The sequence below is a fragment of the Mastigoproctus giganteus genome, chromosome 3, assembly GCF_048544385.1.
Source record: "Mastigoproctus giganteus isolate SK-2022 chromosome 3, ASM4854438v1, whole genome shotgun sequence".
Lineage (NCBI taxonomy): Eukaryota > Metazoa > Arthropoda > Arachnida > Uropygi > Thelyphonidae > Mastigoproctus > Mastigoproctus giganteus.
In genome coordinates, this window is record NC_143577.1 from 1,301,062 (window position 1) to 1,324,733 (window position 23,672).

A 23,672-nucleotide genomic window follows, 5' to 3' on the forward strand; every position below is an offset into this window, starting at 1 on the left:
AAAAAAAAAAAAACTTCTAATTTCACCCATACAGTCTCTCCAAATGTTTATCTAGTTCTGCCTTGAATCTATTTAAGCTATCAACTTCTACAATGACAGATGGAAGTTTGTTCCAGCAATCAACCACCTGATAACTAAAGGCAAACTTCCGCACATCTATCCTACAACTGTCTTTCCTCAATTTGAATTTATGCCCTCTCAGGTGATTATTCTGAGCAAGAGGAAGGTTCCCATCAACACTAAGCGTGCTCAAACTATTCAAGGCCTTATACACTCATTTTACCTTATACACTCATTATACCTCAATCAGATCACCTCATAGGTGCCTAGTCTCCAGACACTGTAATTTGCAAAACTTAAGCCTTTCTTCATAAGAGCAACCCTTTATTCCATTCAATAATCTTGTTGCCCTTCTCTGTACTCATTCCAGCAGCTCTACATTCTTCTTAAAATGATGCCACCAGATGTAATGTATACAGTATTCAAAGTGAGGCCTGACCATTGCCTTATACAAAGGGATAATCACCTCCTTATCCCTGCTACAAAAATTCCTGTATATCATTGACAAGACACCATGAGCTACTCTTGCAGACTGTTTGCACTGCTCAGAAAACTTCATATCTGACTGCACAATTATCCCCAGGTCCTTTTCCTTCTCTACCACAGTTGATACATTACTCTGGGAGTTACTGCTGCACATATGCAGTACTTTACATTTGTCAATGTTAAACTTCAATTGCCACCTCTCAGCCCATCTGTTCAACCATTCCAGATCCTGTTGCAGCAGCATAGTGTCAGTAGTGTCATTAACAACCCTGCTGACCTTTGTATCATCTGAAAATTTAGACAGACATTAAGCTTGATATACCATCATCAATATCATTAATAAATACAGAAAACAACAAGGGACCCAACACTGAACCCTGGGGGACCTCATTAATAACTTTAGTCCATGAAAAGCAGTGTCCATTGATTACCACTCTCTGTCTTCTCTCACTCAACCATCCCTTTATCCATAGCTGCGATTTGCCTCCAGGGCCAAACTGCTACAATTTGTGCAGCACTCTTCCTGTCTGAGCTATTACTGAAGTCTTGTCTAGATGATCCTGTAATGCATCTTTAACCAGTGCCTCCAATAATTTCCCTGGAACAGAAGTTAAACTAATAAGTCTGTAATTACTTGTGTTGCAATTAATTACAGACCCTTTGATCCTCCTTTGTGAATTGGGGTCACATTTGCAAATCTCCAGTCCGTGGGTACCTCCCCTGAGTCCAAGAAAGCTCTCATAATTATGGCTACGGATTTGCTTACTTCCTTTGCCACCTCCTTTAATATAACTGAATAGATCCCATCCGCCCCCACATGCCTTTCTTATGTTTATCTTCACAATTTCTCCTCCACTTTGCTCAGTTATTACAAAGTCATCTAGCTCACTGTCAGAGTTTAATTCACCTCTGGCATTCCCTTCCATGAATAACTCCTCATGTGTGAATGTAGATGCAAAATACTCATTTAATTTGTTAGCTACCTGAGCAGGATCATCAACAGTTGAATCATCGATATCAAGTGGACCAATCTGATTCATTCCCTTCCTTCCTAGAATTTACATAAGTAAAGAACTCTTTAGAAACCGGCCTTGTGCGTCGGATTGCATTATATCATCAAAGTTTCTTGCGACGACTGCCTAACTGGTTAAAATAAATTTATTAAAATTAAAATATAATATGTACATAAGATAAAATAGAAATAAAATAAAAGTGTTAAAATACAATAAGATAAAAGTGTTAAAATACAATAAGATAAAAGAGTTAAAATATATATAATAAAAGCGTTAAAATATATATAATAAAAACATTAAAATATATAGTAGCTTTCGAAGCGAAGTGCCTCTTCATCAGCTAGTCTGTGACTAGTGTACTTCAATATATATTAATGGTTAGAACAGCACAGGTCAGCTGGGCATGTATTACGAGTCTGGTGTTGGTAAAGCAGAATTACGTACATGTGATGATCACCAATGCTCAACACACTGCAATACAGTACATTCTATAATAGGATGTAATTTACACCCTATTATAAAATTTACATTACATCCTATTATAGAATGTACTGTATTGCAGTGCGATGAGCGCTGGCGATCATCATGCGTACATAATTCTGCCTTACCGACACCAGACTCATGATAATGCCCAGCTGACTTGTGCTATTGTAACCATTAATATATACTGAAGTACACCAGTCACAGACTAGCTGATGAAGAAGCACTTCGCTTTGAAAGCTACTATATATTTTAACACTTTTATTATATATACTTTAACTCTTATCTTTTTGTATTTTAATGCTTTTACTTTATTTCTGTTTTATCTTATGTATATATTGTATTTTTATTTTAATAAATTTATTTTAACCAGTTAGTCGGTCGTCGCAAGAAACTTTGATGATATAAAGAACTCTTTGCTGTTTTTCTTTGCATCCTTTGCCAAATATTTCTCATAATCTGCCTTTATTATTATTATTATTATTAACCATATAGTGCAAGGAAGTCTGAGGCTTATGCTGTACCAGCCAAAAAAAAAAATTCCAAGTTACCCTGAGAGAGAGAGAGAGAGAGAGAGAGAGAGAGAGAAATCACCAAGAAAGAGAAGAATGGTAATATCCACCTCAGGACCCTAAGTGTGCCAAGCCCATACTCACCAGATGTAAGCCCCTGAGGTTCTTTGCCTGCCTAGCTTCCTTTGTGGCTTGGTTACAGACCAGTTAATATCCATCGTAGGCTTCTGTGTTACCAGTTCATTTATATGTATTCCATGCATTTTTCTTCTCTGCCACATGTTTCATTAGCTCATCTGACATCCATTTAGGCCTAAACCTTGAACAATATTTCTTAGTTGGTATGAAAAGCCTAGTAACTTCCAAGATTAATTCTTTGAATGCTTCCCATTTTGAATTCGTTGGTAACATCATCAGTTGGTCCCACCGTATAGAATTTAAATACTGTCTCAGACCACCGTAGTCACATTTACTAAAGCAAAAACCCTTCCCTTTACCCCTGATGGTAGTTACCTCTTTGAGTAAATCCTTCTTCAGGACACTGTAATCACTGCTACCTAGTGGTTCCTTTGCACGACACAACTTACAAGAGCTCGAATTAAAAACAAAGTTTGTAATAAACAGCAAGGTAAATGCAGCAGGCAAAAAAAAGTCCAGGTGTAGGTGAATGTCATAGATTTAATAGGTGGTAGCAGTTCTTAAGTATTTCCTTTCTGCAGAACTTGACCTCACAGAACTTATCAGGGTGGATGCTTAATTTATTGCAGATCTGAAGTCATTTGGATAGAAACATGTCCCTCAGGACATGTTTACACTTACAAACATTGATTCTCTAAGGGAATCAATGTTTGTAAGCGTAAGCCATAGAGGGAGGCAGGAGTCGGGGTGTTCTCCTCTTGTCTTCTTTGGTCCATTGATTAATGGAGATCCTGAAAGAGGCCTCTGAGGTCGGGAAAACTCATGTCTAAAAATATATATAAATTCATACACCGACCATTGAATTTAAAATTTAATATGACTACAATCTTTACACAAAAATATTTACAATAAACTATTGCGGAATGCTAAAAACTGTAATAAAAGATCATTTACAATAAAATTTGCTAAAATATAAAACATTAAAAGCGCTAAAAACCTGAAGCTTTCGGGAGCGTCAGCTCCCTTCTTCAACAGTGATATGACTTCCTGCAACATCTCCTTAAGTAGCAGGCTCACGGTACCTCCACACGTGGTATTTCTCCACGTGGTTCAATCGGCACATGGTCAGAACTGGAAGCGGAAATGTCTCGGGAACGTGGCAAAGAAAATCGTTCATCCGACCTTAATATAATTGTTTCAAAGATAGGATTAATACGTATACCTCTATCTCTATTGATGGTATTCCTACTGGATGAACTAATCCGTAAACCCTCGAGCCATTTACGCTCCCAGTATCCATGTGCACAATCCAAAATAATAGCGTCCTCCAGGGGATTTGATGCTGCTTCTCCCAAAAATGTTCGGCCACAGCAGACTTGTTGTATTCAGTGGTTCTTATGGCATTTAAATGTTCCCCCAGACGATCCCTGAGCCGTCGTTTTGTTTCCCCCACATAACACTCCCCACAATCCGGGCATTCTATTCTATAAACCACTCCACTACTAAGATCTTTTGGTATGCGGTCTTTGACCTGAGACACAGCTGTGCACAGCCTCTGCCCAGGAAGCTGTACACAGCGTGTCCCATAACCCCGTAAAATTCTTGCCAGATGTTCAGTAAGGCCCGGATAGTAGGGGATGTATGCGGTGGCTACCGGAACGAACGACTCCCTACGTTCGGACACTTCTCTACTATATCTATCCAGGATCCTCTGGGGGTATCCGCACTTTCTAAGTTCTGCCGTGACACGATTAATTTCTTTTTCTTTATCCTCAGAAGTGGTACAGTGTGATCTTACTCTGTCAAATAAAGCTTTTGCTACACTATTCTTGTATTGTCCAGCTTGTGCTGAATTGAAATGGGTGTATTGACCTCTACACACATGGGGTTTTTAAAAACTGACGTCTTAAGTCTAAAACCCACCCTGGAGATCAATACATCCAAAAATGACAGGGTACCACCCGTTTCCACCTCTGAGGTGAATTGTATAAATTGGGAGAAGCTATTAAGCTGGCTTAATAGCTTCTCCCAATTTATTTCTCCCAATATAGCTTCTCCCAATACATCTCCCAATGTATTGGGAGAAGCTATTAAGCTGGCTTAATTCGTTCCGGTAGCCACCGCATACATCCCCTACTATCCGGGCCTTACTGAACATCTGGCAAGAATTTTACGGGGTTATGGGACACGCTGTGTACAGCTTCCTGGGCAGAGGCTGTCCACAGCTGTGTCTCAGGTCAAAGACCGCATACCAAAAGATCTTAGTAGTGGAGTGGTTTATAGAATAGAATGCCCGGATTGTGGGGAGTGTTATGTGGGGGAAACAAAACGACGGCTCAGGGATCATCTGGGGGAACATTTAAATGCCATAAGAACCACTGAATACAACAAGTCTGCTGTGGCCGAACATTTTTGGGAGAAGCAGCATCAAATCCCCCGGAGGACGCTATTATTTTGGATCGTGCACATGGATACTGGGAGCGTAAATGGCTCGAGGGTTTACGGATTAGTTCATCCAGTAGGAATACCATCAATAGAGATAGAGGTATACATATTAATCCTATCTTTGAAACAATTATATTAAGGTCGGATGAACGATTTTCTTTGCCACGTTCCCGAGACATTTCCGCTTCCAGTTCTGACCATGTGCCGATTGAACCACGTGGAGAAATACCACGTGTGGAGGTACCGTGAGCCTGCTACTTAAGGAGATGTTGCAGGAAGTCATATCACTGTTGAAGAAGGGAGCTGACGCTCCCAAAAGCTTCAGGTTTTTAGCGCTTTTAATGTTTTATATTTTAGCAAATTTTATTGTAAATGATCTTTTATTACAGTTTTTAGCATTCCGCAATAGTTTATTGTAAATATTTTTGTGTAAAGATTGTAGTCATATTAAATTTTAAATTCAATGGTCGGTGTATGAATTTATATATATTTTTAGATTAATGGAGATATAGATGGAGCATCACTTCGACCTGTGATAAACTGAGCCAGCGTGAGTGCCTTTCTTTTCGTGATGAGAAGTCTCCAAGGAGTGGTGCCTATATTTGCTTGGAGGATGGATCTGGAAATGGTAAAAGGGTGGCCCACCACCCTGTTCATCCATTTAATAGCAAGAAAAAATTTTATTGTTATCAAAACAAATTACGAATTATTTAAATTGAAGGTACTTCAAGATTTGGGGGAAATGAACTACTTTGAAAAGATTTTACTGGAAGGGGAATGGTAATTTTTATGCTACCTGATGGATGATGTCTGCCAGAAATGTGTTTTTCAATGATTTCATTACATTCAGTTCATTCACAAGCATAATGAGCTGTTTCCTCTGTTCCTACATTTCATGAATTCACAGTAAGACCAAGATTCCAAGTAACTTCTTAACATGTAACATTGGTACTGAGGATCAGAGATAATCAGTATATAAAACAAAAAATATACGAGTAAAAGGTTAATATTGGCAAAATGATGCAAGGAAGCAAGCTTACTTATGTAGCATCAGGTTAAAGAAAAATAAAGCAAACTAAGTGTAACCAGTGTCAGTGTTTTCTTCACATTGTTTAATTATTTCTTTCACTTTCAGGTATTCATCTGCTTCCCTTCAACGTCCAGCCTCCACATAAGTAAATGAAAATTCATTCCAGTAGTCTAACTCTTCAACTAAAAGCAAATAAAAAATGTTCAATTTATCTTTCAGCATGACCAATGAGTCAGATTTTACAATTAATCATTTCAATAATGAATACAACTGTTAACCATATTTAGCCGTCTTGAACCATGGCCTTTCATAAGCATGTTGCACTCCATTTTTTTTTTTTTTTTAGTTGTTGGTGCATTGGCTTCTGTGGCCATAATGCTCCTCTCAAAGTTTTTGCATTTTACTCTGATCCAAGCCCAAGGTGGGATTCAAACCCGCGACCTTTGGTTTGCCATGCAGGCACTTTACTCACCTGGCTAGCCCGGTTGGCATTGCACTCCATGCTTGACCATTCAACAAATGCAAGCTTAAGAGTTAATTTGAATAAAGGATAATTTAAAATAAGAAAAATAGTTACATGACTGCCCATCATGCACTCATTAGTTCATGAGTTACATGCACTAATTTAACAACTTTTTTGAAGCAATAATATCACTGACATCTATTTATGTATCACTTAATTCACTGTCATCAACCTGTGAACCTGAATTGCAGAGAATTTTGGCTTTCATCAACAAAATCTTTTGATGATGAAAGCCAAAACATGTCTAGTAAATCACTCTAAAATCAGGCAGTAGCTGCTGACAAGTACAATGTTTTCATCTGATTCAAAGATATTTTCAGACTACTATGTATTAAAACCTTTGTCTACTATCGACTGGAAATATAAATAAGAGATGGCAGAACTGGAAAAGCCAATTCATACATAAAAGAACAGAGCCAACATGAAAAACATAAGACAATTTGCTCACTCCTGAAAGTGTCAGGAGATTCATTTTCTATTTTGTGTTTATGGTTATTTGTTCCTGGTGACACTACTGCTTATGATAATTTTGTCCAATAATATCAAATAAATAAATGACAATGTTTCAAATGTCACATAAAAATCATAATGAATATTTTTAGCTCATTCAAGAGGCCAAATTACAAATTGCTATAGTTGTTTCATACTGAGGTCTCAGAAACTTTAATATCGTTGATTTTACTATGATGGATCATCGTGTAACTCATCAATAGTGTTGACAGAAATCATTTTTTTAAGAGTATCAGAATTAGTTATCTCCACACACATGGAGATAAGTAATTCTAATTACAGATCAAAACCAAAACACTGCACTATAGTGAAAAAAATTATTGACTGCATTGAAAATAGATGAAAATGAAAGAAATAAGCTTTACAAAAAACATTTACCAATAACCCAAACCTTTTTTATGCCAGGTTTGATAACATTTCAAAATCCAAGAGGGTATCACTGATATGTCTAGCTTATGATCATCTCTATAATATTTACACAAACTTGATAATGATATCCTCAAGGATTTTGAAACATCATCAAAAGAAAATAAAAAATTAAACTTAAATTCCATCATAAAGAAGAATTACTAGTATATTATTCAAGTTCATGCTATAAGCTTAGTTTTTTAAGTAATATATACTGTAAGTTTAGTTTTTATAGTATTAATCACACCTTTCACTGTCATTTGAAAACTGCCTCCTTTCTAACTTGGTTGAACTTTTGGTTCGCTTGAGAGCATTAGATTTGAAGGAGCGTTTGGAAAAAAAGTTCTGTAAAAAACAATAATAAATAATAATATAAGCAACAGATAACATTAAAATAATAATGTCTACAACAAGAAGAAATAGTAATAGTAACAGCAATAGAGGCAGGTGATGCAAGAAAGCAAGCATATGAGCTTATGCAGAATCATCCAAAAAAATAAAATAAAAAATTCACACAACCATTCCCCTCTAAAAGTTTGTCCAGTTCCTCCTTGAATTTATTTTTTCATATTTTTTCGAATCCCGCCTTGGGCTTGGATCAAAGTAAATGCAAAAACTTTGGGAGGTGCATTATGACCACAGAAGCTGATGTGCCAACAACTAACAAAAAAAGAGTATTAGTGCCAGTACTCAGTGGGAAATTATACTTAAGCAAGAGCAAGATTACTGTCTCAATTGGGAAAGAAAAAAAAAAAAAAATTACACCTCTCCTTGTCCATCCCCTCTAATAATTCACTGCCAACAAAAATAACTTTTTTTTTTTTATATACTTCTTTTTTTTTTTTCATACCACAGCAAAAGTTGCAGATTCTAAAGGAATCTAATCTGCTGAGTGCAAAAATAGAAACTTTTTTCTCTCGTGTCTCCATTGAAAGATATACTGAATTCTAGTAATTTAATGAGCAACCAATTTCAAATATCATTCAATAATGCATATGTCATCTTAACCAGTCAGCATGCACAAAAAAATTGTTCTTTCTTTAGCATTAGCATTAGTTGAGACATATGATGCAAGAAAGCAAGCTTATAGAGCATCAGCCAAAAAAAAAAAAAAAAAATTCCCATTTCAGCCTTAAATTTATTTAAGCTATCAACTTCGACAACAACAGATGGAAGTCTGTTCCAGCAATCAACTACCCACTGGCTAGAGGCAAACTTCCGCATGTCTATCCTACAACTGTCTTTCCTCAATTTGAATCTATGCCCCCTCAGATTGATAATCTCAGCAAGTGGAAGTATCCCATCACCATTTAGCCTTCTCAAACCATTCAAGACCTTGTACACCCCAATCGGATCACCTCACAGGTGCCTAGTCTCCAGATGCTGCAGCTGACAGAATTTAAGCTTCTCCTGGTAATTATATTAGCATTAGCATTAGTAGAGGCATTTGATGCAAGAAAGCAAGCTTATGCAGCATCAGCCAGGTTTCTTGGTTTGTTATTTAGGAGCATTAGCAACTAAGGCCATATTGCTCCGGGGATATGCGGTGGTCATTCCCTGACTTTTCCGTATCCTCCGTATTTGGTGGTGACGGGCTCGAACCCCGGTCTAAATCAAGAAGCGTGTGCTACGCACTGCTGCTCCTTCCCACCTGGCTACGGAGGCGCCCTCATTTTAGGAAGGATGTAGAGTTGCTAAAACAAGTATTAGCATTAGCATTAGCATTAGAAGAGGCATTTGATGCAAGAAAGCAAGCTTATGCAGCATCAGCCAAAAAAAAAAAAAAAAAAAAAAAAAACCACTTCCACTTCACCCCTCTGTTCGTTCAAAATACCTGTCCAGCTGAGCCTTAAACTTATTTAGGCTATCAACCTCCACCACAAGGGATGGAAGTCTGTTCCACCAACCAACCACCCGCTGGCTAAAGGCAAATTTCCGCACGTCTATCCTACATCTGTCTTTCCTCAATTTGAATTTATGCCCTCTCAGGTGATTTTTCTGAGCTAGAGAAAGAATCCCATCAGCATTGAGCATGCTTAAACCATTCAAGGCTTTATACACCTCTATCAGATCACCTCGCTGGTGCCTAGTCTCCAGACACTGTAATTTGCAAAACTTAAGCCTTTCTTCGTAAGAGCACCCCTTTGTTCCATTCACTAATCTTGTTGCCCTTCTCTGTACTCGTTCCAGCAGCTCTACATCCTTCTTGAAATGAGGCCTCCAGACCTGTATACAGTACTCTAGGTGTGGCCTGACCATCGCCTTATACAATGGAATAATCACCTCCTTATCCCTGCTCGAAAAATTCCTGTATATCATTGACAATACTCCATGAGCTACTCTTGCAGCCCGTCTGCACTGTCAGAGAACTTCATATCTGCCTGCACAACCACCCCCAAGTCCCTTTCATTCTCTACCACTGTCAGTGTTGTACCACAGAGTTGATACGTTGCTCTGGGGTTGCTGTTTCCCATGTGTAGTACTTTACATTTGTCAATGTTAAACTTCATTTGCCACCTCTCAGCCCATCTGCTCAACCTTTCCAGATCCTGTTGCAGCAGCATAGTGTCAGTAGTGTCCTTGACAACCCTGCCAACTTTTGTATCGTCTGCAAACTTGGACATTAAGCCCAATATACCATCATCAATATCATTTATAAATACAGAAAACAATAATGGACCCAACACTGAGCCCTGAGGGACTCCACTAATAACATCAGTCCACGATGAGCAGTGTCCATTGATTACCACTCTCTGTCTTCTCCCACTCAACCACCCCTTTATCCATAGCAGCAATTTGCCTCCAATGTCACACTGCTCCAATTTGTGTAGCAGTCTTCCATGTGCAACAGTGTCAAAAGCCTTTCTAAGATCCAAGTATATAATATCAAAGTTATTCCCTGCATCCAGTTCTTTTGTGACTGCATCATAGTATCCAATCAAGTTGGTCAGGCAAGACTTCCCCTTAACAAAACCATGCTGTGTCTGAGCTATAACTGAAGTCTTGTCTAAATGATCCTGCAGTGCTTCTTTAACCAGTGCCTCCATTAATTTTCCTGGAACAGAAGTTAAGCTCACAGGTCTATAATTACTTGTGTCAGCCTTTGATCCTCCTTTGTGAATTGGGGTCACATTTGCACATTTCCAGTCTATGGGTACCTCCCCAGAGTCCAAGGAAGCTCTCATAATTATGGCTAAGGGTTTGCTTACTTCCTTTGCTGCCTCCTTTAACATAACTGGATAGATCCCATCCACCCCGGGTGCCTTTCTTGTGTTTATCTTTAACAGTTTCTCCTCCACTCCTCCCAGTTATTTCAAGATTCTGTAGCTTACTGCTAGAGTTGAATACACCTCTGGCATTCCCCTCGCTGAATAACTCCTCATGTGTGAATGTCGATGCAAAATATTCATTTAGTTTGTTAGCTACCTGAGCAGGATCATCAACACTTGACCCATCAATATCAAGTGGACCAATCTGATTCATCCCCTTCCTTCTAGAGTTTACATAAGTAAAGAACTCTTTGCTGTTTTTCTTTGCATCCCTTGCCAAGGATTTCTCGTAATCTGCCTTCGCCTGCCTAACCTCCTTTGTAACTTGGTTGCATATCAACTTGTATCTATCATAGGCTTCTGTGTCATGTGTTAATTTGTATGTATCCCATGCATTTTTCTTCTCTGCCATATGCCTCATTAGTTCATCTGACATCCATTTTGGCCTAAACCTTGAACAATATTTCTTAGTTGGTATGTAAAGCCTAGTAGCTTCCAAGATAAGTTCTTTGAATGCTTCCCATTTTGAATTTGCTGTTGGTAACATCATCAGTTGGTCCCACTGTATAGAATTTAAATACTGTCTCAGTCCATCGTAGTCGCATTTACGGAAGCAATAACCCTTCCCTTTACCCCTAATGGTAGTTACCTCTTTGAGTAAATCCCACTTCAGCACACTGTGATCACTGCCACCTAGTGGTTCATTTATCTGCAGATTCTTAATGCATGAAGAATCACTGCTGATAATCAAATCAAGAGTATTACTCCCTCTAGTTGCCTCCCGAACATGCTGATGTAGAAAACAATCATCCAATAAATCCACAAAAGCCCTGCTAGTGTGTGAGTAACCAGCCCCCAAAATCCAGTCAATATCTGGGAAATTAAAATCTCCCATTATAAGACACTCTGATTTACTGGCCCACTCTATTTCCCTGTACAGTTCCTTATTATACTCATCAGAGTCATTAGGCCTATAGCACACTCCTACTCTCAATTTTGATTTCCCAATGTTTATGTCACACCAAACTGACTCCACACTGCACTGTGCAGCAATGTCGACTGGCTTCACTTCCTTGGTTTTTATGTGTTTCTTAACTAATAGCATAACACCTCCCCCCTTCCTATCCTGTCTATCCTTTCTGTAGATGTTGTACTCCCCAAATTGCAGTTCCGCATCCCTTATATCTGTGTGACACCACGTCTCTGATATCCCAACAATATCTGCCTTCGATGTTTTGAGCAATACCTCAAATTCATCAAATTTATTTACTAAACTCCTAGCATTGGTGTACACGCAAGTATATCTGCACCTGTTTCTATTCTTAGCTACCCTAAAACAACCCATGTGTTTACTTGTACCGCAATGGCTCCCAGCAGTCTCTGAAATACCATGCATCTTATTTTTCAGGCTTCTGCTCATTCTAATAGAAGCAGTGCAAGAATCTCTTTCACCTCTGCCAGTGGCTACTGTCAATCTATTGGTCTTTGTCTTCCCCCAAGCTAGCAGTTTTCCGACCCACCTAACACTGCCTCGATAGCATCAGCAAATATTCTTGCACCCTTTCTATTTAAGTGTATCCCATCCCTGTAGAAGCAATCTCTCCTGTTAACAAGTACAGTCCAGGCTGAAAAAAAATTCTACCCCTTGAGCCTTGCACAATCTTTCCAGGGCCGAATTGATCGACAAGGCTCTCATCATATACTCCCTCCTATCGTGTCTGGGCAGAATTGCAGACACTTTCAAATTCAACCCTAATTCTCAGCTTTTGTTCAACAGTGACCTGTACTTTTTAAGTAATTCTGCCGGTCTCCTACTCTTAATATTATTAGTGCCAACGTGTACAACTATATCACCTTTTGTGCCCTTAAAAGATGATATTCGCTCTACAACGTCATCAACCTTTGCCCCTGGCAGACATACCCTGGTCCTGTTCCACCTATCTTTTTTACAAAGCATGTTCCCCGTTTCCCTGACAATAGAGTCACCAACAACTACTAGTTCCTTCGGGACCAGCGCATTCTGCCTTGGGGGTTGTCTCTGTGTCACGCGATGCCCAAGTGCAAGCTCTGGCGTTGATGTGGGCAGCTGAGAGCTTGATGGGCCCCTCAATTTAGTTTCTTCGAGGGCATCCACCCTGTCCTTCAAGCTCTCATATAGGCCCATAAGAACGCCGAGTTGTTGCCTGATATCGATACACTCCTTGCATCGTGCACACACAAAGACATCCCCTTGGCAGTATCATGTCCCGTACCCGATTGCTCTGCAAACATCAAGCAAACAGTGCATTTTATAAGGCTGTGAGTCAGAGGACAACTGCCCCCCTCAGTTCTGCTCTGAGCCACAGCACTTCCATTAGCTTGAGCCTTTTGCTTTGCTGCTCTGGTCTGAGTCATGATTCTATTAATTTATTAATTAAATATGTTATGTTATTAATTATATTACGTTTGTAATCTAAGTCGTTATATGTATTTATTTAAACGTACAATTTAACTGCTAACGAAGTTCAACTAACGCTATCTAGTACGGTATATAGCCTACGGTATATCTAGTACGGTATCACAATATGCATGTGTTTAGTGACATCTGTCACATAAAATTATTGATAGTGAGCTGACTTTACTGAAGCATGCTTTCCATCAATTAATAACAGTCTGGCTTCATGAAATTGAAGCATCACCTGTAATCAAAGTGTTGATTTGTGTGCTTCATATTCCATGCAGTGGGTACTCCTGTTACAGGCTGCTGTCCATTTGCAAGAATTCATTAAAGTGTGTGAGTTTTTCAATTTGCATTTTGTTTGTTTAAATTAAACAAACCTGCTTGCCAACAGGTTTGTTTAATTTAAAAAATTTATTAAAAATATGTTTTTAATACAGAAAATAGATTTTTCACTGTTGTGTTCAGAAAAGATTAAAAATAAAGGTGGCATCAAAAAAGTGGACAATTTTGAATTATTTTTTGTTTATTTTTCAAAGGTACGCACATTGAAGTAGCCTTGCATGCTTCCAGAAATAGGGGCCATAAATTCAAATTGTAGGGTGGGAGAGGTTTAGGCTGGACTGCAGGAAGATTTCTTTTAGCAAGAAAATTGTTAATTATTGGAATAAATTGCCTCCTTGGGTGGTCTGAGGCTGACAGCTTCGTTAAATTCAAAGCTTAGCTGGATAGATGCCTACAAAAGGTGGGAGTCAAATAGGTGGTTTATAATTATTTTATTATATATATATATATATATATATATATATTTTTTTTTTTTTTTTTTTTTTTGGCAGGTGAAGCAAAAGCTATATAAGCTTGTTTCTTGCATCATATGCCTCAACTAATGCTAATGCTAAAAGCTCAGGGCTTCCTTGCATCATACTACTAATACTAACACAATCCATTTTAGAAAAAAAAAATTATATTTCCCTGACAACAGAATCAGTGAATTTTGTATGGAACCAAAAGAATTCAAAAAGGAAAGCATCCTGTACTGGATGGAACAACTAAATGCACGTTTTAATGCTATGTGTGTCTTTTGTATGAATCAGCCTAATGTAGATAGAGTTGTTGAATACATTTCTACAAAGCACAATCTGAAATTGCCCAATGTAAATTACAGAAGAATTTATATAAACTGCATGTATTTGTATGCATCAAACCTGAAATTAAGAAAAAAATTATAGTAAAAGAGAGTGGGTGTAATTTATCACAAGACATAGGCCTTCTAGACTGGGCTCAAAGAAGAGCAACTAGATGAAAGGCAAACTAGCTAAAGAGCACTAATTGTTGCCTTTATTAGAAAAGGCTGAGAAGAAGCAGATTGCAGAGTTTGACAACCATTGACATCAAGCACTGCAATCTGCACCTGCTCAATGTGGGTCATTGGATTAAGTTGCCTAATAAGGTGGTTGAAGTAGGAAGTTTGCAGTTAAAGGAAGAATTGTATAGTTACTTTTTCAATAGGAAAAGTGTGAATGATTGCAGATTTTTTCTTTTTTCTTTTTTTTTTTTTGGACAAGCAGATAATGTCTAATTTGTTACATCACTGGTCATTCTAATATAGTACTAATACTAATTTTAAAAAAAAAAATGAGAACAGCAAAAATGGAAAGAAGGATTAGACAGAAAAATCAGAAACCCTAACCATTATGCATCAACCATTCCCACAACGTGTTGAAGTAAGTTGTGGACCAAACAAGCATGTAACAGACAATGCATTATCATACATGGAAGGCTTTGTTCCAGTTCTTTTAAGAAGTACTGGAACAGACTCTTTCTCCAGAAATAAACACTTCTCATTTTTGCACTGAAAAACTGTGCATTCACTGGAGAATATAATTTTGAAATGATTATGATAATTTTAACAATAATAACCCTCAACCAAGAGGGTTGAGGGTTATTGAAACATATTTCTTTAAATTTCTTTTAATTTACAAATTTCTTTAAACTATTATTTCTATTAATCTTCATGAATAATATAATTTTTCAGGTTTTATTCTTTCAGTATTTTAATTTCATTCTGATATAACAAGTCCTTTCTAGGTTAATCTGGTTTTGCCATTTTAGTTAATGATCACACTCCTACAACATACTTAATAATTAATGATCACACTCCTACAACTTTCTCCTACTATTTGCTTTCAGCACTTTTGCTCAATTTTAAATAATTTTCCTGCCTAATTCTGAATAGGTGACAACTGCTGCCTTCCTTCAAGTAAATATTAAAAATCAAACTACCAAACAAAATAAATTAATTAAAAACATAGAATAAATAAATAGGGGCTTACACTCATGTAGACAATACAAAGGTATGGTTTCCTGCTTAAAGAATAGTGCAACAGTTGCTAGATACAAGGAAACTCCCAATATTTTTCTTCTCAAGTGGATTTTATTTTTTTTTATGTAAACCCCAAATACGAGATATTAGAACCTATAGTACTTAGTACCGTGCTTGGGTTGGAGGTTGAGCAGATGAAAGAAAATATTTGTTGACATTGGACTTGAACTTCTGTAAACTGTAATTGTCAGGAAATACGTATGAAGGAAGGTTGTTCCAGAAAACGGCAGTTGAACGAATAAACGAGGAAGATGAAAAGTTGGTTCTGTGAGTTTGAAGTTCGACAGTAAATGGATGTTGGCTGGTGGCTGCACATGTTTCGACTGTTTTGAAGGGGAGAGCGGGAATTATAGATGCCAATTCAGAAGAACAGTGCCCATGGAAGTATCTGTAGAAGAGGCATGCAGCAGAAACAGTGCGTCTATGAGACAGCGAGTGGAGAGACTCTGTTAGAGATGAAACATTAATCAACTTAACTGCCCTCTTCTGAATGGAATCAAGAAGCCTGAGAGAGGTTTTGGGGGCACCACCCCAGATGTGGGAACAATATTTCATGGTAGTGGGATTTGTGATTTATACAGAGTGAGCAGCTGTTTGGAAGAAAAGTAACGCCGAGAGCAAAGGAGAAAACCAAGTTTTTTAGATGCAGAAGAAGCAATATTTGTAATGTGCTTGTGCCAAGAGAGATTAGAAGTCAGGGTAATCCCCAAAAGAGATATATCATTTTGCCTAGAAATCAGAGTGTCACCAAAGATAAGCATAGGAGCAGAAGAACCCTTTTTGCAAGATATAAGACAAGACTGAGTTTTAGAAGGGTTGAAATCAACTAAGTTGTCTTTGCCCCACTAGAGAATTACCTGAAGATTGGCATTTAAGGAATTGGTAGCAGATTTTTGAGAAGTTGAAGCTGATTGAGCAGAGAAAGGTTTCACAAAATGGAAAGTGGAATGCAATGTGCTATCATCGGCAACACTATGATTAGGATTTCCAGTCAATGGAAGAAGGTCATTAATATACAAGAGGAAAAGAGTGGGGGAAAGAACTGAACCTTGGGGGACACCAGCATTAGTGGAGAAATTAGAAGACAGAGAGCCATCTACCATCACCTCAGTGAGCGATCAGAGAGAAAACAGGATAACCAATTACAAAAAAACAGTTGACAAACCATAAGATGGAAGCTTGTATGGAAGACCTTTATGCCAAACACAATCGAAAGCCTTTGAGATGTCAAGAGCAACTACTTGTGTTTCACTGAACATGTTCCATTGAATTAGTCCATAAATGGGTAACGTAAGCCAGAATATCGCCAGTGGATCAACACTGACAGAATCCATACTGGCGATTGTTGATCAGACAGAAGGTTTCTAGGTGGTATAAGAGTTGGCGGTTAATTTATTTCTCTATTACTTTAGAAAGAGTAGAAGTAATTGCAATGGGACGATAATTGGATGGCAGGGATTTGTCAACCTTTTTAGGAACTGGCTGGATATGAGCAAATTTCCAAGTAGAAGGAAAAACACCTTTGGAATAAGAAAGTGAAAAAAGGCGGCAAAGAATAGGAGTTAGTTCAGGAGCACAGGTTTTGAGAACAAGTGGAGAAATAGCATCGGGACCTGGAGCTTTCTTAGCATCAAGATTCGTCAAAATCCTTCTGACATCCTTTTGACGGAAGACCACAGGAGGCACTGAATGGAGTGTGTTGGGAATGGTGGGAGGTGTTTTACCAAGATCATGACGTAGCCCAGTGGTCAGGAGCAAGAGTGCATAACAAGCGTTCCTTGAGTGGACCAGGGTTCAAGCCCGTAACTACTAAATGCGATAAATATTTGTATTGATGATTTATTGTAAACTCTACCGACTTGGTTGTCGTGCCGGAGTATAAACAGAAAATTTATTTTTATTTTATGAGTTGGAAGAAAAATGGGATGCTAGCAGGTTCAGCTTTATCCTTGGCTGAAGTGACAACAGAACCATCTGGTTTGGACAGAGGTGGGAGCAGAGATGGGCAAAAGTTGCGGCCAATAGCTTTCGCAAGAGACCAGAATGCTCGACTACCATTACAGCAAGAAGCAAATTTTCTACTCTTAGCCTGTTCAAACACTAGTTTGGACTGATTAATAACAGCTTTACAATTTTTGCGAGCTTTGGTGTAGGCAGAATATGAAACTGAAGAATTAGAAACAAGCCAATTCCGATATGCAACATTCTTCTCTTGAACAGCCTTAGCACATTTATTGGAAAACCAAGGTTTAGATAGAGGATGAGATTTTAAAGTGGAGTGTGGGATAAAGGATTCCATTCCTGCAAGAATAATTTCCCTGACACGATCTGAGCAAGCGTTGACATCAGAAGTTTTGAAACAGTAATCCGACCAAGGAAAAGAAGAAATGAAATCTTGCAGGTCATCCCATTTTGCATTCTTGTAATGCCAAACAACACGAGGTTGGGAATAGCCATAAAGCTATTCCCAACTGCTCCATTCCCACTGCTCCATTGGAGCAGTGGCAATCACCAAGCTGTGATCTGAGGTGCCTAAAGGACCTCTCACTTCGACCATGTACCTAAGTACACAGTCGAAGGGTGGTTTGTGAGAAAAAGATCAAGCATGTTGGCTGTATGATTAGGATTGTCCGGTATTCTTGAGGTAAATGAACAATCTGTGCAAGGTCATTAGCATTTGCAAAAGTTTCAGCATCTCGACCAGCTGGGTCGGTGTCACTAGAAAACAGAAGCCAGCTGGAGTTGTGAACATTAAAATCACCAAGGAAAACCACCAGAAACAGCCTACTGTTTTCTTGAACAGGAAGCCAGGACTTACAAAAACAAAATCAAAGAAAACGCTTCGTTATGTGAGGAATGTTGGTTTGGGTTTCAAAACTCCAAGAGAGGCTATTGAAGGTACCTATATTGACAAAAAATGTCCATTCACTGGTGATGTTAGCATACGAGGTCGTATTTTGGGAGGTGTTATCATTAAGATGAAGATGCAACGTACAATTGTCATCAGAAGGGACTATCTCCATTATGTTTGTAAATATAACAGATTTGAGAAGAGACACAAAAACATGTCTGTTCATTTATCACCTTGTTCCAGGGATGTAGCAATAGGAGATGTGGTCACTGTTAGGAAAGTTGGACTGGAGAAAGTCAAGTTGCAAAGCCATGAATTAGGGTTGAATTTGAAAGCGTCTGCAATTCTGCCCAGACACAATAGGAGGGAGTATATGATGAGAGCCTTGTCAATTAATTCGGCCCTGGAAAGATTGTGCAAGGCTCAAGGGCGTAGAATTTTTTTCAGCCAGGTCTGTACTTGTTAACAGGAGAGACTGCTTCTACAGGGGTGGGATACACTTAAATAGAAAGGGTGCAAGAATATTTGCTGATGCTATCGAGGCAGTGTTAGGTGGGTGGGAAAACTGCTAGCTTGGGGGGATACAAGGACTAATAGATTAACAGTAGCCACTGGCAGAGGTAAAAGTGATTCTTGCATGGATTCTATTGGAATGAGCAGAAGCCTAGAAAACAAGGTGCAGGATATTTCAGAGACTGCTGGGAGTCACTGCGGTACAAGTAAACACATGGGTTGTGTTAGGGTAGCTAAGAATAGGAACAGGTGCATGTATACTTCCGTGTACACAAATGCTAGGAGTTTGGTAAATAAATTTGATAAATTTGAGGTATTGCTCAAAGCATCAAAGGCAGATATTGTTGGGATATCAGAGACGTGGTGTCACACAGATATAAGGAATGCAGAACTGGAATTTGGGGAATACAATGTGTACAGAAAGGATAGACAGGATAGGAAGCGAGGAGGGATTATGCTATTAGTTAAGAAATACATAAAATTCAAGGAAGTGAAGCCAGTCAACTCCACTGGACAGTGCAGTGTCCAGTCAGTTTGGTGTGACATAAGCATTTGGAGATCAAAATTGAGAGTAGGAGTGTGCTATAGGCCTAATGACTCCGATGAGTATAATAAGGAACTGTACAGGGAAATAGAGTGGGCCAGTAGATCAGAGAATGTTATAATGGGGCATTTTAATTTCCCAGATATTGACTGGAATTTGTGGGTTCGTCACTCACACACTAGCAAAGCTTTTGGGGTTTTTCTTGGATGATCGTTTTCTACATCAGCATGTTCGGGAGGCAACTGGAGGGAGCAGTACTCTTGATTTGATTATCAGTAGTGATTCTTCATGCATTATGAATCTGCAGATAAAGGAACCACTAGGTGGCAGTGATCACAGTGTTCTGAAGTGGGATTTACTCAAAGAGGTAACTCCCATCAGGGGAAAAGGGAAAGGTTTTTGCTTTCGAAAAGGTGACTACAATGGTCTGAGACATTATTTAAATTCTATACAGTGGGACCAACTGATGATGTTACCAACAGCAAATTCAAAATGGGAAGCATTCAAAGAACTTATCTTGGAAGCTACTAGGCTTTACATACCAACTAAAAAATAGGGTTCAAGGTTTAGGCCTAAATGGATGTCAGATGAACTAATGAGACATATGGCAGAGAAGAAAAATGCATGGGATATATATAAATTAACACATGACACAGAAGCCTATGATAGATATAAGTTGATCTATAACCAAGTTACAAAGGAGGTTAGGCAGGCGAAGGAAGATTATGAGAAATCTTTGGCAAAGGATGCAAAGAAAAACAGAAAAGAGTTCTTTACTTATGTAAACTCTAGAAGGAAGGGGATGAATCAGATTGGTCCACTTGATATCGATGGTTCAACTGTTGATGATCCTGCTCAGGTAACTAACAAACTAAATGAATATTTTGCATTGACATTCACACATGAGGAGTTACACTCCTCATGTGTGAAAGAAGCACTGCAGGATTATCTAGACAAGACTTCAGTTATAGCTGGGACACAGCATGGTTTTGTTAAGGGAAAGTCTTGCCTGACCAATATGATTCGATACTATGATGCAGTCACAAAAGAACTGGATGCAGGGAATAACTTTGATATTATATACTTGGATCTTAGAAAGGCTTTTGATACTGTTGCACCTGGAAGACTGCTGCACAAATTGGAACAGTGTGGCATTGGAGGCAAATTGCTGCTATGGATAAAGGGATGGTTGAGTGGGAGAAGACAGAGAGTGGTAATCAATGGACACTGCTCATTGTGGACTAATGTTATTAGTGGAGTCCCTCAGGGTTCAGTATTGGGTCCATTGTTGTTTTATGTATTTATGAATGATATTGATGATGGTATATCAAGCTTAATATCCAAGTTTGCAGACAATAGGAAGGTTAGCAGGGTTGTTAAGGACACTACTGACACTATGCTGCTGCAACAGGATATGGAAAGGTTGAGCAGATGGGCTGAGAGGTGGCAAATGAAGTTTAACATTGACAAATGTAAAGTACTACATATAGGAAACAGCAACCCCAGAACAACGTATCAACTGTGTGGTACTACACTGACAGTGGTAGAGAATGAAAAGGACCTGGGGGTAATTTTCTAGGCAGATATGAAGTTCTCTGAGCAGTGTAGACAGGCTGCAAGAGTAGTTCATGGTGTCATGTCAGTGAAATACAGGAATTTTTCTAGCAGGGATAAGGAGGTTATTATTCCCTTGTATAAGGCAATGGTCAGGCCACACATTGAGTACTGTATACAGGTCTGGAGGCCTCGTTTCAAGAAGCATGTAGAGCTGCTGGAACGAGTACAGAGAAGGGCAACAAGATTAGTGAATGGAACAAAGGGTTGCTGTTACGAAGAAAGGCTTATATTTTGCAAATTACAGTGTCTGGAGACTAGGCACGGGCGAGGTGATCTGATAGAGGTGTATAAAGCCTTGAATGGTTTGAGCATGCTCAATGCTGATGGGATTATTCCTCTTGCTCAGAATAATCATCTGAGAGGGCATAAACTCAAATTAAGGAAAGACAGATGTAGGATAGATTTGCGGAAATTTGCCTTTAGCCAGCGGGTAGTTGGTTGGTGGAACAGACTTCCATCCCTTCTTGTGGAAGTTGATAGCCTAAATAAATTTAAGGCTCAGCTGGACAGGTATTTCGAACGAACGGAGGGGTGAAGTGGAAGGTTTTTTTATTTTTTTTTATTTTTGGCTGATGCTGCATAAGCTTGCTTTCTTGCATCACATGCCTCTACTAATGCTAATGCTAAAAGAGCTCCAAGTGATTAGTGGAGTTGGAAGAATGGTAGAGACAACAGATAAATTTGTAGTACTAATGCTATACTTTATGCATTGGGAGAGTTTAATTTTATTTCTTTTAAATTACCATTATTGTTGTCAAAATTTTAAGTTAACACAGGGAGATGTACTGCCTCAGCTGATATTTTCAAGCTTCATCTTTCATTTGTTGGTGTCAACAATAACTTGACAATCATTTTACCCTCAACCTCAACAAAGGGCATTTATTTTATTTTCTTTTGTTTTCTACATCAGCATGTTCGGGAGGCAACTAGAGGGAGTAATACTCTTGATTTGATTATCAGCAGTGATTCTTCATGCATTAAGAATCTGCAGATAAATGAACCACTAGGTGGCAGTGATCACAGTGTGCTGAAGTGGGATTTACTCAAAGAGGTAACTACCATTAGGGGTAAAGGGAAGGGTTATTTCTTCCGTAAAGGCGACTACGAAGGACTGAGACAGCATTTAAATTCTATACAGTGGGACCAACTGATGATGTTACCAACAGCAAATTCAAAATGGGAAGCATTCAAAGAACTTATCTTGGAAGCTACTAGGCTTTACATACCAACCAAGAAATATTGTTCAAGGTTTAGGCCAAAATGGAAGTCAGATGAACTAATGAGGCATATGGCAGAGAAGAAAAATGCATGGGATACTTACAAATTAACACATGACACAGAAGCCTATGATAGATACAAGTTGATATGCAACCAAGTTACAAAGGAGGTTAGCCAGGCGAAGGCAGATTACGAGAAATCCTTGGCAAGGGATGCAAAGAAAAACAGCAAAGAGTTCTTTACTTATGTAAACTCTAGAAGGAAGGGGATGAATCAGATTGGTCCACTTGATATTGATGGGTCAACTGTTGATGATCCTGCTCAGGTAGCTAACAAACTAAATGAATATTTTGCATCGACATTCACACATAAGGAGTTATTCAGCAAGGGGAATGCCAGAGGTGTATTCAACTCTAGCAGTAAGCTACAGAATCTTGAAATAACTGGGAGTAAAGTGGAGGAGAAACTGTTGAAGATAAACACAAGAAAGGCACCCGGGGTGGATGGGATCTATCCAGTTATATTAAAGGAGGCAGCAAAGGAAGTAAGCAAACCCTTAGCCATAATTATGAGAGCTTCCTTGGACTCAGGGGAGGTACCCATAGACTGGAAATGTGCAAATGTGACCCCGATTCACAAAGGAGGATCAAAGGCTGACACAAGTACTTATACACCTGTGAGCTTAACTTCTGTTCCAGCAAAATTAATGGAGGCACTGGTTAAAGAAGCACTGCAGGATCATTTAGACAAGACTTCAGTTATAGCTCAGACACAGCATGGTTTTGTTAAGGGGAAGTCTTGCCTGACCAACTTGATAGGATACTATGATGCAGTCACAAAGGAACTGGATGCAGGGAATAACTTTGATATTATATACTTGGATCTTAGAAAGGCTTTTGATACTGTTGCACATGGAAGACTGCTACACAAATTGGAGCAGTGTGACATTGGAGGCAAATTGCTGCTATGGATAAAGGGGTGGTTGAGGGGGAGAAGACAGAGAGTGGTAATCAATGGACACTGCTCATCGTGAACTAATGTTATTAGTGGAGTTCCTCAGGGCTCAGTGTTGGGTCCATTATTGTTTTCTGCATTTATAAATGAGATTGATGCTGGTATATCAAGCTTAATGTCCAAGTTTGCAGATGATACAAAGGTTGGCAGGGTTGTCAAGGACACTACTGACACTATGCTGCTGCAACAGGATCTGGAAAGGTTGAGCAGATGGGCTGAGA

At 38.8% G+C, this 23,672-nt stretch overlaps 1 protein-coding gene across 3 annotated transcripts in view; it reads right to left on the minus strand.

Moving 5' to 3' along the window:
* The window catches only part of LOC150087601 (ras GTPase-activating protein nGAP-like), a 604,257-nt gene that overhangs the window by 465,144 nt on the left and 115,441 nt on the right, over window positions 1–23,672 (minus strand). For all 3 annotated transcript variants that reach the window (XM_090369159.1, XM_090369157.1, XM_090369158.1), the window contains exon 3: window positions 7,853–7,950. In XM_090369159.1, the coding sequence (XP_090225285.1) occupies window positions 7,853–7,950 (98 nt within the window). The remainder of the gene's footprint in view (window positions 1–7,852; window positions 7,951–23,672) is intronic.